Here is a 13,638-nt window from a genome sequence, read left to right on the forward strand (position 1 = left end):
TATTTAATAGTAATACTTTATCATATAGTAAAAACATAACACATAAACGTGCTCTTTAATTTGACGCTATCTAATAAAACAAAATTCAAAAAGTAATTTTATATATTATGCATATATTATTTATTTATTTTTAAAAAAATAATGTTTGAAGTCTCAATTAAATTCAAATCACACACTCAAATCTATATATTCAGGAGATAACCCTTTCAACAAAATTTTTATTTTCTTGGTATCCAGAGCCTGAAGTAACCCATCGGTGCGCCACAACAGTGTTTATATCCCAAAAACAAAAAGCCCTGATCCCTCACATTTCTTTTCCTCCTTCGCACCACCACCCAGCGGGCACTGCGCTGCCGTATCTCTGTCCATTTCTCCGTCAAATCAATCAATCGTTCAGTTCCTCTCACTCCTAGTCTTCGCAGGTAACCTCTCTCTCTCTCTATATATATGTTTCCGCATATAAGTTTCTCTCTCTAAACATCTCCATGCTTGAGCTTGAATAGCAACAGATATGCATTCGTCTATGGCCGTAGTTTTTTTGTTAGTACAACTACTATAACCCTAGCTATGGGACTCGAAATGGGTGTTGGTGAAATTTTGTAAGGCTCTTTAATTGGTAGTGTTTGTTAGGAGATCGAGTATGCCCTACCGAATGGGAACGATGTGAATGATTTTGGGGAACCTTCTTATTTGGAAGTGTTAGAAAGAAATAAGCTCGAGCGAAACGGAATGGATTTGTAGAACTCTAACTAGTTCGAGATGAGGTGCTGTTGATTGATTGATTGATGAATTACGGTAAAAAAGGCTCAATTAATACCCTCTCTCACACTCTCTATCCCGTTCTATGTTTCTGCTTATTGTTTTTTTTCTTTCTATTCAATGGCCTTTTTCTCCACGTATGTGCTTGAATAGAAACAGATATGCATTTGCCATATGGCCATAAGTTTTGAACATAGGTACTACTGTATAACCCTAGCTAAAGGACTCCAATGGGTGTTGTTGAAATTATGTAAAGCCCTTTAATTCATAATGTTTGTTTAGGAGCCCTGACATGCCCTACCTAATGAGAATGATGTGTACGATCTTGGAAACCCCCATAATTGCCGGTGTTGGAAAGAAATAAGATCGGGTGAAACTGAATGGACCTATAGGACTCCAACTAGTTCGAGATGAGGCGTAGTTGATTGATTGATGAGCTACGGTGAAAAATCCTCAATTTGTTTCATCTCATATCCACATAAAAGATTAAGTTTACTTACTCTACACTATAATTTTGACATCCTAACGGGTTACCTCTCCTATGTGGTCTGCGAGCTATTGCATAGGAGCGGGGGATTTACCCTATGCGCGCCTAAAGGGTAGCGGCTGTTGATTTCCCTTGTCATAAAAAAAATAAAATTTTTGACATCCTAATACTGGACTTCAGTGGTGCTCTAAACACAACTCAGGTTGTTATTTCTCTACTGTATGTTGCATCTCCCAGCCGTTGGCCTAACGGTTCTCATTTTTCTACGCTGTTAGTGTAACATGGCGGTAGTAATTGATTTGCTTGAGCCGAGAGTCTTTTTGAAACAACTTTTCTACCTCGGAAGAGGTAGTGGTAAGACCTGCGCACACTTTACCCTTCTCAGACCCTACTTTGGGGGATTTCACTGGGTTTGTTGTTATTGTTGTTGTATAATATAAGAATAAACTGGAATAGAGCGGAAGGATTCAGCAGACTACCTGAACTACTTTGGAGTCGAGGAATAAAATATTTTGTATGGAACTACATATTTAAATTCACAACATATTTCGAATTGATAGAGAGAAAAAAGAGGGATTGAAGAATTAAATATCAGACGTGGTGTTTTATTTTGTATTTCACTTGCTTAGTACTGTTAATTTCATTGCCGTTTAACTGGACTAAAACAGTGCTCTAGCCACATCTCCTTTTGTTATATGTTACATGCTTTATGCTGCATGTCTAAGCCATATGCCTTTATGGTTGTCAAAGCTATATGTATGCTATTAATGAAAGTGATCCAAGTTATTTCTAATTGTTTAGTAGTGGAACAAAATGGTCCCCAATAGTGCACCTATAGTGTGACCTAGTTGTCAATAAAGTAACCTGGGAGACCATGATTCAAATCTCAATAGAGACAAACATTGCTATTAATTTCTTCCCATTTGCCGAAGCTTCAGTCGACAAAGTTACCAATACTTGTGTTGGTGGAGGTAAAATTTATGTGATAGAATGGTCGATGTGTGTTCAAGCTAACCCGGACATCATCATTATGAAATAGGGGTCCAATTAGAAGGAGTTGATATAGAATTGGTCTAGTTGACCTCATCTAGTGCAAATTTGAGGCTTAGTTAATTGGTTGACCAAAAATGGAGTCTGGGGAGGGTAGAGTGTACGCAGATCATACCCTTACCTTGTGGAGGTAGAGAGACTGTTTTCGGAGGACCCTCGGCTCGAGTACAACAAATCAAAGTAGGTATGAAATAGAAAAAAGACAGTGAAGAAAACCCTCACCTCGAGTACAACAAATCATAGTAGGTATGAAACGGAAAAAGACAGTGAAGAAAACGTAACAACTAATAATATGCATATAGTATAAAGATAATATTAGATATAGAACATTATAATTGCATAAATTGAATTCGATAGAAAGCAAAAAGAGGGTGGTGAAGGAAGTAAACTTCTGACTTTAAAGTTTAAACGACTAGGTTAAACTTCTGTTATGCTTGTGCAGAATATAGTGAAATAAAATCCTTGAGAAATATTTTTCCACTCTACTAAATGAAATTTCTTTCCCTCCTTCCCTTCCCATAAGAGAATTCTCATTGTATTCCCCAATTTGTTAATAACTCTTGCAGGCATACAAAAGAGAAATGTAAAATATGTGGTAATGTGGAATATTTGAGGGGGTCAGTTTAAGTTGTGTAGGATTCTGAAACTGCAATCTTAAAATATGTACATGTGAAATATGTGTTCCATAAAATTTTGACATTGTGGGGTCGTTTGGTAGGATATATTAGAGAAAATAATACAAGTGTTAGCTTTGGTATTACTAATTCCTTGTTTGGTACACTTTTTTAACCTATGTATAACTAATACAAGTATTAGTTTATATTGGTTATACATCCTATTTGGCATTATCCTACGTATTACTAATACATATCAAACCATGGTATTCAATACCAAGACTATTGATGCATGCATAAACATGATTACAAGATAAAATTGCCCTTGAAGTCCCTCAAAGCTAAAGAATGTGGAGAGTATATTTGTAAACAAATAGTTCTTTTTAAGATTATACAATGCATGTTATTCTTAATACACCACAGTCGATAAGAAATAATCTTAGCATACCTTACCTATTTCCTACATTACTAATTCCTTCACATCTAATACACTCTCTTCAATACTATTCTTATACATACTAGCAAACAATCCCCATGTGATGTAAGATGTTTCTTTCTAGATAAAAAATTGATTTTTTTTCCTATGATCAAATTTAAATCAGATTTAGAAATGTAGATGGAAGCAAAGTTGGAAACACGTCAGGAAGAATGTTCATTTTGTCCACACGAAGATAGTTGATCAAGATGAATAAAGAAAGTTTAAATTAGTCGTAAAATAATATGACATGTAATTTTTCTTCTTTTATTTTGGCTATGACTGCCTCCCTCCTCTAATTGTCTCTCTGAACTGTAACTATTGTTTCCCTTTTATACAAAATGTTTACCCATATACTTTTCACTTGTATGATTGATAGCGGAATCCTATCAAAAAAATAAAAAAAGTGGATTATAACAAGCATTTCACCTTCACCATTGTCAATAGTTACCATTAAATTGCAGAAGTAGAAGATCATATTGGTGAGTAGTATGTTAATGGGAATCCCTTTGTTCCCGTTTGTGTTTTTTTTTAACTTCTGAAGGGCCAATTTGGCCAATTTTCTGTGTGAGTCACATCTATTTTTTGTTTTTGGTTTTGAGAATATGTTTTTAGAGACTTGGAAACTTCGTGGAAACTATTATAAGTTGCATATCGTTGCATTACCAAATGTTTTGTGAAATGATATGAATTAGTTTAACTCTAGGATACTGAAAGTAACCCATTACCCTGTAGCAGAGGGAGTGTCTTCTTAGGTGGATATGTATTTCCTTTGTCGTTGCATTCTATAATGATGGAGGACCTTCTTAATCTTTTCCTGTAACTTCTCTCTCTCTCTAATTTGAAATAAAACATTTTTTTTGATACCAAAAAAACTATACGTACATAAATTTGAAATAAAATATGACACACCAACCAAATAGGTGAAAGCAAAATAATTATTTCAAAGGAGTAGCACTAGAGGATCACAGTTTTTATTTCTTCAAGTAATTTATGCAGTGAAATGGCATCCCAAGCTTGGCTGGCCCAGGAAATGCAGTCTTCAAGCTCACATACATCTGTTATGAATTCAGCAACTGGAGAACCAACTACAAGCTCTACAACTCCAAATGCAGATTCAACTCAGGAAGCTGCCCTAGGGAAATTTATCCCCCCTCCTGGATATAGTGTTGGTCGGGCTTCTTTCTCTTATATGAATGCTAATGTCCCTTCTGGAAGCTCTCAACAGTCATCTTCAAGTCCTGTTAGTCAATCTTTACATTTTATGTTTTTGGAGATACAGTGGTTCATCTGGAGACTTCGAATGACTTGGCTTTTGTTGCAGGTCATTCCATCAACTTCTGCAGGTTCTTCAGCATCGCTCCAACCTCCCATTCCTGGCCAGTCTGCAAATGTTGGTTCTTCATTTTCATACAATATCTCACAAACTGATGCAAATTTCTCCAGTGGCCTACAGTTCTCGTCTAGCACCTTGAGGGTTAGTTTCCTTTGATGAAAGCAGTATACTAGTATTACATCATACATTTTGGCTAATATGTATTATCAGAATGGCTTACATGTAGTCAGTGGGTACTTTGGGGAAATTTCCACTTCTAGATATCATATGAAGACTACTGTTTTCTATTGCGTGGCCATGCCAATTATAGTGGCCAGTTTGTGTAACATATGGTATATTAGACCAGGTAAATGTCCAATGGGAAAACTAACACTGGATCTACTCGTGAGAATCCTGAAGCTGAAGTGGAATCTTTCACCCTGTAGGTTTGCAATTATCAGAGGTAGAGTAAGTGTAGTTAGCTGAAATCACAGTATGTTAGATTGTGAGCACTTTAGGATGTGTGGTTTAAGTCCATACAGGAGAACAATATTTGGAAGGTATGCTAGGGCTGGAACAACGGTAAATACTGGAGAGGAGATCCTTTTTTTTAAATAAAGGAAATGAATAAATGACACTTTTTAGGAATTGCTCCTAGACACCCTTTGCATTGTACCTGAGGTTTCATTTGGTTAGAATTGCATCCTACAATTTAGGAAGAGCATAACTGCTGTCTATTATCAAATATCAAATTACATAGAAACTTTACAAGGACATTTGCAGATTTCTAATCTATGAAAAATGTACTTATTGGTTTTGCATTTTATTTTGTGCATTGCTTAAGAAGATAAGATTTAACAAAATCCAGAATTCTGGAAGTCCTTGTTTGCTTTATGCTTTTACCATTCTGTTGCTATATTTTAGTAAGTTCATTTATGCAATTTCTCCTTTGAAGCTATGTCTATAGGTGTGATTTAGCTTTTAAAGCAGTTGGCAGCTCTGTTCAATCAACTCTAAATACAATATGTTGCTTTCTTTCAAAATGTCCTTTTGTGTAGTGTTCTATGAAAGGCTGCTTTGAAATATCTGTTACTCTTTGCTTCCCTCATCCGCTGCTGTTGACAAGTATGAGGGCTGCACTGTTGTGTTTGGAAAATTGCATTGTTGAAGTCTTCTTGTTTAGTAATTCCTAGGCATCATTGTGGCAATTGATTTGACCTTCCCACTAATTATGAAAATTGTTTCGTAAATTTTCTTAGGATTCTCACATGTCTGTGAGAGAGAGCTATTTTTTTAAAAAGTTTTTCCTTCTGCTGGCACTGGTGCGTGTCTGACAAGTCCTACCTATTTATGGCAGCCTTCTGCTCCTGATCATTCTGTGGATGTAAAGAATGCATCTCCTGCTGCATCATTACAGCCTCCTCTTCCTCTGGTGTCCACAAGGTTGAGCTCATTCATACCTGGAACTGCAGCAGCTGCAGCCCCCCTGTTAAGTGGTTCAAACTTATCTTTCAGTGGAAGTCCTCAGATGGTGCAGACAGATCAAACAATGAAACCAGTATGTGTTACTAAAATGCTGTCTGTTGAAGTTTAAAGCATTACTTATGCCTGTTGAAGACTGGTCTAATATATATAAACTGAACACAGATCATTTTCTATTGTGAGCCATTGAAACAATTGATCATGACTTCATAACTGATTGGTCTTATTCTAGTTGCAGAATAGAAGGGTAGACGTTGCACAGGAAACAGGAGGAATGACTTCTGCAACTTTTGTCATGCAGTCTGTTTCACAGGCCGGTCATATGAGTTCATCAACTCCATTTCCAACTTCTCATATGGACTCTCCAAATATAATTAGAATGCCCCATACACCTCAATTTCAGGTTCCAGCAGGAGTTCCTAGAAGTCCTGTTACGCCTGGTCCTCCTGGTCTTGGTCGAGCTATACCTTCATCATCGAATCTTACTGCTACAGCCTCACCCGGAGGTCCTTCTCTACCCCTAAGGCCCAATGTGCCTCCTGTTCATGTTCTGGCCACTCCACCTGTTCAGCAACAAACATATTCTCCCTATCTTCCTCCAACTCCTATGGCTCCATCTCACCAGGGACCTTGGTTGCAGCCTCCACCTGTCACTACCATGCTAAGACCACCTTTTCCATCATATCCTGCAGGTTTTACTGTTCCCTTTCCTTTGTCAGCTACTGGTGCGCCACTCTCTTCAGGGACATTGCCTGACACCCAACCTCCTGGTGTTGCCCCAGTGGCAGCTCCACCTGGAGTGCCGACTACTGCTAGCCAGTCAACCCATGCTTCAGGGTTGCAGCCAGAGTTACCTCCTGGAGTTGGTGCTGACACAAAACAAGGAGCTTCAACCGGTGAACAACTGGAGACCTGGACTGCTCACCGGACTGAAACAGGAGCCATATACTACTATAATTCTTTGACAGGAGAATCTACTTACGAGAAACCTGCTGGCTTCAGGGGAGAGGTAGGTAGATCACTTCTCTGTCTTTGAGCTTTAAGCAAGTGCATAGTTTATAGGTGTCGTCTTCATTTCAAAATGGGTGATGGAAATCAGCAACTGTTACTACAATTCTCACAAGATAATAGATCAGGGCTGTGTCTAAATGCTTTCACTAGCACACAGTTCTTCATTTTTTTATTTTTTATTGAAGAGCCCATAGCTCTTCTAGATCTTCTCTGTCTCATGAGCAGATGATCCACTTCTTTTCCCCATCTTTTGCATATGAAGCACCTACTAACACATGAAATTCTCTTCTTCCTCAAATTCTGAGCTGTAAGAATCACCCCCCTTGCTGCTAGCCAAGTTAAGAAACACATCTTCCTAGGTAGCCTAGGAATCCATACCGAGAGATGAGGAAAGTTCACCTCCCCCCTACTTAGTAGCTTCTCATTATAAAACTTTTCAAAGAAGACGCTACTATTACCCTCCGCCTAACATCAATGCTAAACTGTGAGATATTTTGTTTGTGGAGCAACTCCATCAAACTCTGGAACTCTACGATCTCCTAGTCTTGCATGTTCTTCCTAAACCTCAAATCCCAATGAACTTCTCCATCCACTATTAATTGACTTCTTGGGTGATGACTATCATAGTTTAGAATAAGCAAGAGTTTGTAACTTTCGCTGAGATGATCGTTTTTTGGCTTGGATATGGTTAATTTGGTTACAGGGTTGTGCTAGAAATTTTAATTGCATTTTCTATAGTAACATTGCTAGCAAAATTTAACTACAATCATCTGTCTGTGACGTATGACCAGGAGGTCACGGGTTCAAGCCTTGGAAACAGCCTCTGGCAGAAATGCAAGGTAAGGCTGCGTACAATAGACCCTTGTGGTCAGACCCTTCCCCGGACCCCGCGCATAGGGAGAGCTTTAGTGCACCGGGTTGCCCTTTTTATCTGTCTGTGACGTAGTTTGCCACTATTTTCCCTCTCTATCTATAAAGCTTCTAGAATTCCCGAAACAATTCGGTCCCTACTTTTTGGTTGTCAAAAAAAATAATCTATTAAAGCTTATAGTCTTCATTATTCACGCACTTTAATTATCCATGCATGTCAATTATCTTTCATAGCACATGACAATGTTGTTTTCCCCCTTCTGGTGCAGCCTGGCCAAGTAGCTGCGCAGCCAACTCCAGTTTCATGGTAAATTTCAATAGTATAATAACTTTTTGACTTGTACTATTGTATTTTGTGCTTCTTAATAAATTGATTATATTGTATTAAATGAAGTAACATGGTGAGGGAAGATTCATATGGTATAGCCAACCCCAACTTGTTTGGGACTGAGGTCAGTTGTTTATTCATGTGAATGAATGGCTTATTCTACATGGGCTGACTGCTTAAGTGAATATTTGCATACATGTGATGTTCTTCAAGCACACAAGCAAAATGATGATCTATTGGAACACACATATCGATAATATAAATATTTTGCCAGAACTTTATATGCTAGCGCTGAGAGGTTCATTAAATTGTCCTCTTCTTTTTTTTTTTTTAAATTTGCTTATGTTGGCGAACACTTGTGAGCTTGGTCAATAATACTGGATCCACAGGCTTTGTAGCCTATAGGAAAAGACTACCCATCAACTGTCAATGAATAATAGTGGATAATATGGAGACAAAAATCTGGTCGTGAGCTCAATATACCATTGTGTTCCAGAGAAAAATGTGCTACTTCTTGCATTATCAGATTTTTTGGGTTCATGATTTATGAGCGTCCGCTCATGATGCTTCTCCTTTGTTTCTTTCCCATGCCATACATAAAGTAAGCATTCTAGTTTCAGAACGAACATTTTAATTTGAAATCCAATGGAATAAAATTAAAATAAAGGATATTCAGCCTGGATACGACTAAGCAAAGAGAAAATTCAGCAGAAAGACAATCATATCAAAATCAAAGAATGTTCAGCAAAAGGGTAAAATACAAGTCTCAAATAAGATCAGTATAGCTAGTTATAACTAACATTTATCCTTGTTAATCAAAGCACAGTGTTAAACTTCATAGTTCGGCAAGATCCTTGAGCAAGTCTTAAGAAAGTGTACCTCTTGAACTGAGATCTGGCTTTTATCTGTTCTTTTCTTAGATCGACGCCAGTAATTAGCAGATACATCAAAACTTCATTACTTACCTTTGTAATTACGTGAACAACGATATGCAAGAGAGATATCCATTTATTATTGGATATAAAGTCGGTTGCTTCATCTACTCAATACTTGTATGGGTGTCTCTACATAGGGTAGAAGGAAGGATTACATCGATTTGAATTCTCTCTGAATCTGTGTCATAGAACTGATTAACAGTGTCACTGTCGAGAAGATTTGGTTGACAGTGTAAGCCTAGGTTGTCTTGTGAAGGGGCCAGAAAAATTTGGACAGGACATCAGTAAGGAGTATACTTCTCTTGCATCATTCATACCTGTCTGGTGTCAGAATATGACCCTGCTCTTCTTCTCAGAGTAGCAGTTGTTCCTTAGGAGTTTCACAGCTCATGTTTCATTGTGTAAATCTATTGCATGATGAGTTTATTGCTTGATCTCCTAGGTCTTTTTCCTTTTCGTTATCTCAGTTTGTGTTGGACGGAAGCTTCTTTTCATAAGCAAATGTTGATTGATCTGCATTGGTTCTTATTTGCAAGCATCTTTAATACTGACACAAGCTTTACCAGCTCAACTTACCATTCCAACTTCTTCACTTACAATCAGGGAAAAGTTGGCTGGTACAGATTGGGCATTGGTTGCTACTAATGATGGACAAAAATACTACTATAACACAAAAACAAAGGTATGGTCAATCAGCTTATTCTTTTTCCTATAAAAATCCTTTTGTTTTATTAGAGATTTATGCTTATTCATTTATTTCATTTGACATGTATTTCTTCGCGTAGAATGGTCTGAGGTCTTTTTTTTTTGAAGTAAGTTTGGTCTGAATTCTAAATTAGTCCATCAAATCATGTTAAATGTTCTTTCTTCCCTTACCAGAAGTATTATCTACAACATTATTTTTGCAAGCATAGTCTCAGATGAAATCTATTTGTTTCTTTCAAATAAATTTAAACCATGTATTTCGTACTTCAAACGATATAAGAAAGTAGTCCCCCGGGCTTTGGTGTAATGGTAAGGCGCATGATGTGTGGATTAGCTGCACGTCACGAGGTTAAACCCTGCAATAGTAGCCTTGTATTTAAGTGCAGAGGGGTAGTGGGACGGATGGGGATTTCTCCGTTATAAAAGAGCTTTTGAAGGGATGAAGAATGACCTCCCATTCCTAGTTTCTTTTTGGTGCACTAATGAAGCTCCACTTTGTAGAGATTGACTGTCGTACATAGAAAATCATATTATGTTATAGATTCTTTGATATACTGTTTGTATACCGGAGATTTCCTCTTATTAAAAAAAGTGTTTGTTTTATTACAAAAAGGAACAATATATATAGGTTTTAGCACTGATTACTTGGTGACGTAGTTCAAAGATTGTCAATGTAGCAATTACTTTTTCTAATGTACTTTCTCCTTTTATGCCTTTGTACCCAGTTAAGCAGCTGGCAAATTCCTATTGAGGTGACGGAGTTAAAAAAGAAGCATGATGCTGATGCTTTGCAGGCTCAATTACCATCAACAATGAATGTTAACGAGTCTACTAAAAAAGGATCTGCTCCTATTAGTTTAAGCATTCCTGCTGTTAGTACTGGTGGTCGTGATGCGACAACTCTAAGACCTTCATTAGTTCCAGGATCTTCTGCACTGGATCTTGTAAAAAAGAAGTTAATGGATTCTGGTGCTCCGCCTGCTATTTCTTCACCATCCCCAGCCTCATCAGGAGTAATATCATCTGAAGTAAATGGATCAAAAGCACTTGAATCTACAACCAGAGCTCCACAAAAAGAAAATAGCAAAGAGAAGTCAAAAGAAGCTAATGACAATGGCAATATGTCTGAGTCCTCTTCAGATTCAGAGGATGATGAGAGAGTACCAACCAAAGAGGACTGTATCATCCAATTCAAGGTCTCTTTTGGAGATTTTGCTACTTCATAAGCAAGTCTAGTTTTTTCCTTTTTTATTTCTTCATGATTTTATGGCTTACCTAAGTTTTATGCATACACAAGTACATTTATCTGTTTACTTTGGTTCTGTTTTTCTTTGTAGTTTATTTTGACTTTTCGCGCAAACAATTTATTTTGATACTACATTCTAGGTACTGGTATCTAACTTGCTGTTAGGAAGAAAGTAAGAATTGGCTCATGCCTTTTCACTTGCATCCTGGTGCTAGCACTGAAAACCTTTGTCTTCTAGAACTTTCGCTATGACCCCTGCATCAATGTTCCTTCCAACATTTATCTGTTTACTTTGGTTCTGTTTTTCTTTGTAGTTTATTTTGACTTTTCGCGCAAACAATTTATTTTGATACTACATTCTAGGTACTGGTATCTAACTTGCTGTTATGAAGAAAAGTAAGAATTGGCTCATGCCTTTTCACTTACATCCTGGTGCTAGCACTAAAAACCTTTGTCTTCTAGAACTTTCGCTATGACCCCTGCATCAATGTTCCTTCCAACACTTGATTTGCCATGGTATTGAAGCTATTAAATTCACACCTGCTTTTAGATATAGCTTAGTTTCTTGAATTATTAGTGTCACCCCACCACGAATTACTAAAGCCTTTCTTACTGAAAATAATATTCCAAGGTTTATATTCCGACTTTTCGTTTACTCCCTTGCTTTATGTAAGACCCCACAAAACTTCTATCTGTATGACCTTTCTGGAAATCTGAGATACATTTACAGGTGTCCATATTGTACTTCCACTGTTTGTTTATTTCCTGTGTGCAATTCTCTTTTCATGGGTTCTCTTTTTGTGTTGTTACTTTTTTGTTTCAATCAATTTGTAGGATTATATGTGTAGTTATAACCAATTCAAGGTCTCAGTTATATCCTTCTGTTGTTGTATTTTTTTAATTTTGTTTGGGATAAGTGTTATCCTTCTGTATTATTTTTGATTAGTATATCCTTCTTTTGTTCATTATACTTGGACTTATCTTTGAACTCTATCCAGTGGTTCTTTTATTGTTGCTCAGTTACCTTCTTTGCTGTAAATACTCTAACAATGGTGTTTGGGCATACCATCATTTTGTCCCTTGCTTTCAGTTGAATCATGGCTTGGTTAGTCTTGCTCTTTTTGGTTTAAATGTATCCCATCTGTGTGAAATTTCCAGGAGATGCTGAAGGAACGTGGAGTAGCACCATTCTCAAAATGGGAGAAGGAATTACCAAAGATAGTGTTTGATCCGCGCTTTAAGGTTCGTTGAAACTAAAGACTTTATGTGGGACTTAGTGGCCTTTTCTTCACCTCCTAAAAGACAGGTTTATCTCTATAAATCGTACTTCTCATAGACTGCATGAGCTTATTTTTGTGAATTGAGTTGTCTGTAGTTTGCTGCATCTGCCAACTGAGTTGCCTGTTAGCAATGTATGAGTTCCATCCTCAAGGAATGCAGTGCTTTTTTGGGTTGTATGTGGTAATTGTAATGGGAATCCAATGCTTAGGTACTGGGTGGTTCAGACTTTGGTTTATTATCCATTTAACTAAGGTCCTTTTTTTTTTTCTGTCAAAAGCTATTTGTCATTCAAAGTAGGAAGAATTTGAAAGATTATAACCATATTTTAAAGGTGAGATTAGAAGAGTTGTATATGCGGAGGACAACCTATCACTAGGAAGCAGCAAGTTACCTGAAAAAGGTAATTTCATGTTTTGGAGCAGTAGAGAGTCTATTTTTTTTTGATGAGGTAATAGATAAAGCAGTAGTATAGAATCTATTAGAGAAGTGCTTATCATTGAGCCTTTCAAGAACTTGCAATGGTCCATCTCCTCTTGTCATCAACTTGGTCTTGGTCTTCCTCTTGTTCGGGAACCTCTCTTTATGAAAGTGTACTTCAAACGCACATCTCAAATGATTAACATGCTCATCCATGGTTTTACTATACTCTAAGATGTCATCTAAGTAAGCCACCATAAACTTGTCAATAAAATGTTTCATCTCATGATTCATCAAACGCATGAAAGTACTACGAGCGTTAGTGAGACCAAAAGGCATCACCAACCATTCATATAGACCAAATTCGGTCTTGAATGCCGTTTTCTGCTCATCTCCGGGATTCATTTGGATTTGATGGTAACCACTCCTAAGATCTAACTTAGAAATACACGAACCATTCAACTCATCAAGCACGTCATCTAAACGGGGTATGAGATAGCGATATTTTACCGTTATCTTGTTGATTGCACGACAATCAACACACATACCCAAGTCCTATCCTTCTTTGGAACTAGTATGATCGGAACCACACATGGGCTCATGCTTTCTCTCACAAGTTGCAACTCCTTTGTCAAGAAGCTCCTCAACTTGCCTTTGAAGGTT

At 37.3% G+C, this 13,638-nt stretch overlaps 1 protein-coding gene across 5 annotated transcripts in view; it reads left to right on the forward strand.

Annotated features, from left to right (window-relative positions):
- The first annotated feature begins 228 nt into the window (after window positions 1-228).
- LOC129871703 (pre-mRNA-processing protein 40C) overlaps window positions 229-13,638 on the forward strand; it is a 28,040-nt gene continuing 14,630 nt past the window's right edge. Inside the window, exons 1-10 of one of the 5 annotated variants that reach the window (XM_055946666.1) lie at window positions 231-422; window positions 4,385-4,628; window positions 4,710-4,862; window positions 6,058-6,258; window positions 6,415-6,874; window positions 6,965-7,191; window positions 8,333-8,370; window positions 9,930-10,008; window positions 10,757-11,227; window positions 12,436-12,519. In XM_055946666.1, coding sequence (XP_055802641.1) covers window positions 4,389-4,628; window positions 4,710-4,862; window positions 6,058-6,258; window positions 6,415-6,874; window positions 6,965-7,191; window positions 8,333-8,370; window positions 9,930-10,008; window positions 10,757-11,227; window positions 12,436-12,519 — 1,953 coding nt within the window. In that variant the 5' untranslated portion in view covers window positions 231-422; window positions 4,385-4,388. Of the gene's footprint in view, window positions 423-4,372; window positions 4,629-4,709; window positions 4,863-6,057; window positions 6,259-6,414; window positions 7,192-8,332; window positions 8,371-9,929; window positions 10,009-10,756; window positions 11,228-12,435; window positions 12,520-13,638 lie in introns of all 5 variants that reach the window. The other 4 variants (XM_055946667.1, XM_055946664.1, XM_055946665.1 and 1 more) reach the window with 4 other exon arrangements.

This window comes from Solanum dulcamara, chromosome 10 (assembly GCF_947179165.1).
Source record: "Solanum dulcamara chromosome 10, daSolDulc1.2, whole genome shotgun sequence".
Classification (NCBI taxonomy): Eukaryota; Viridiplantae; Streptophyta; class Magnoliopsida; order Solanales; family Solanaceae; genus Solanum; species Solanum dulcamara.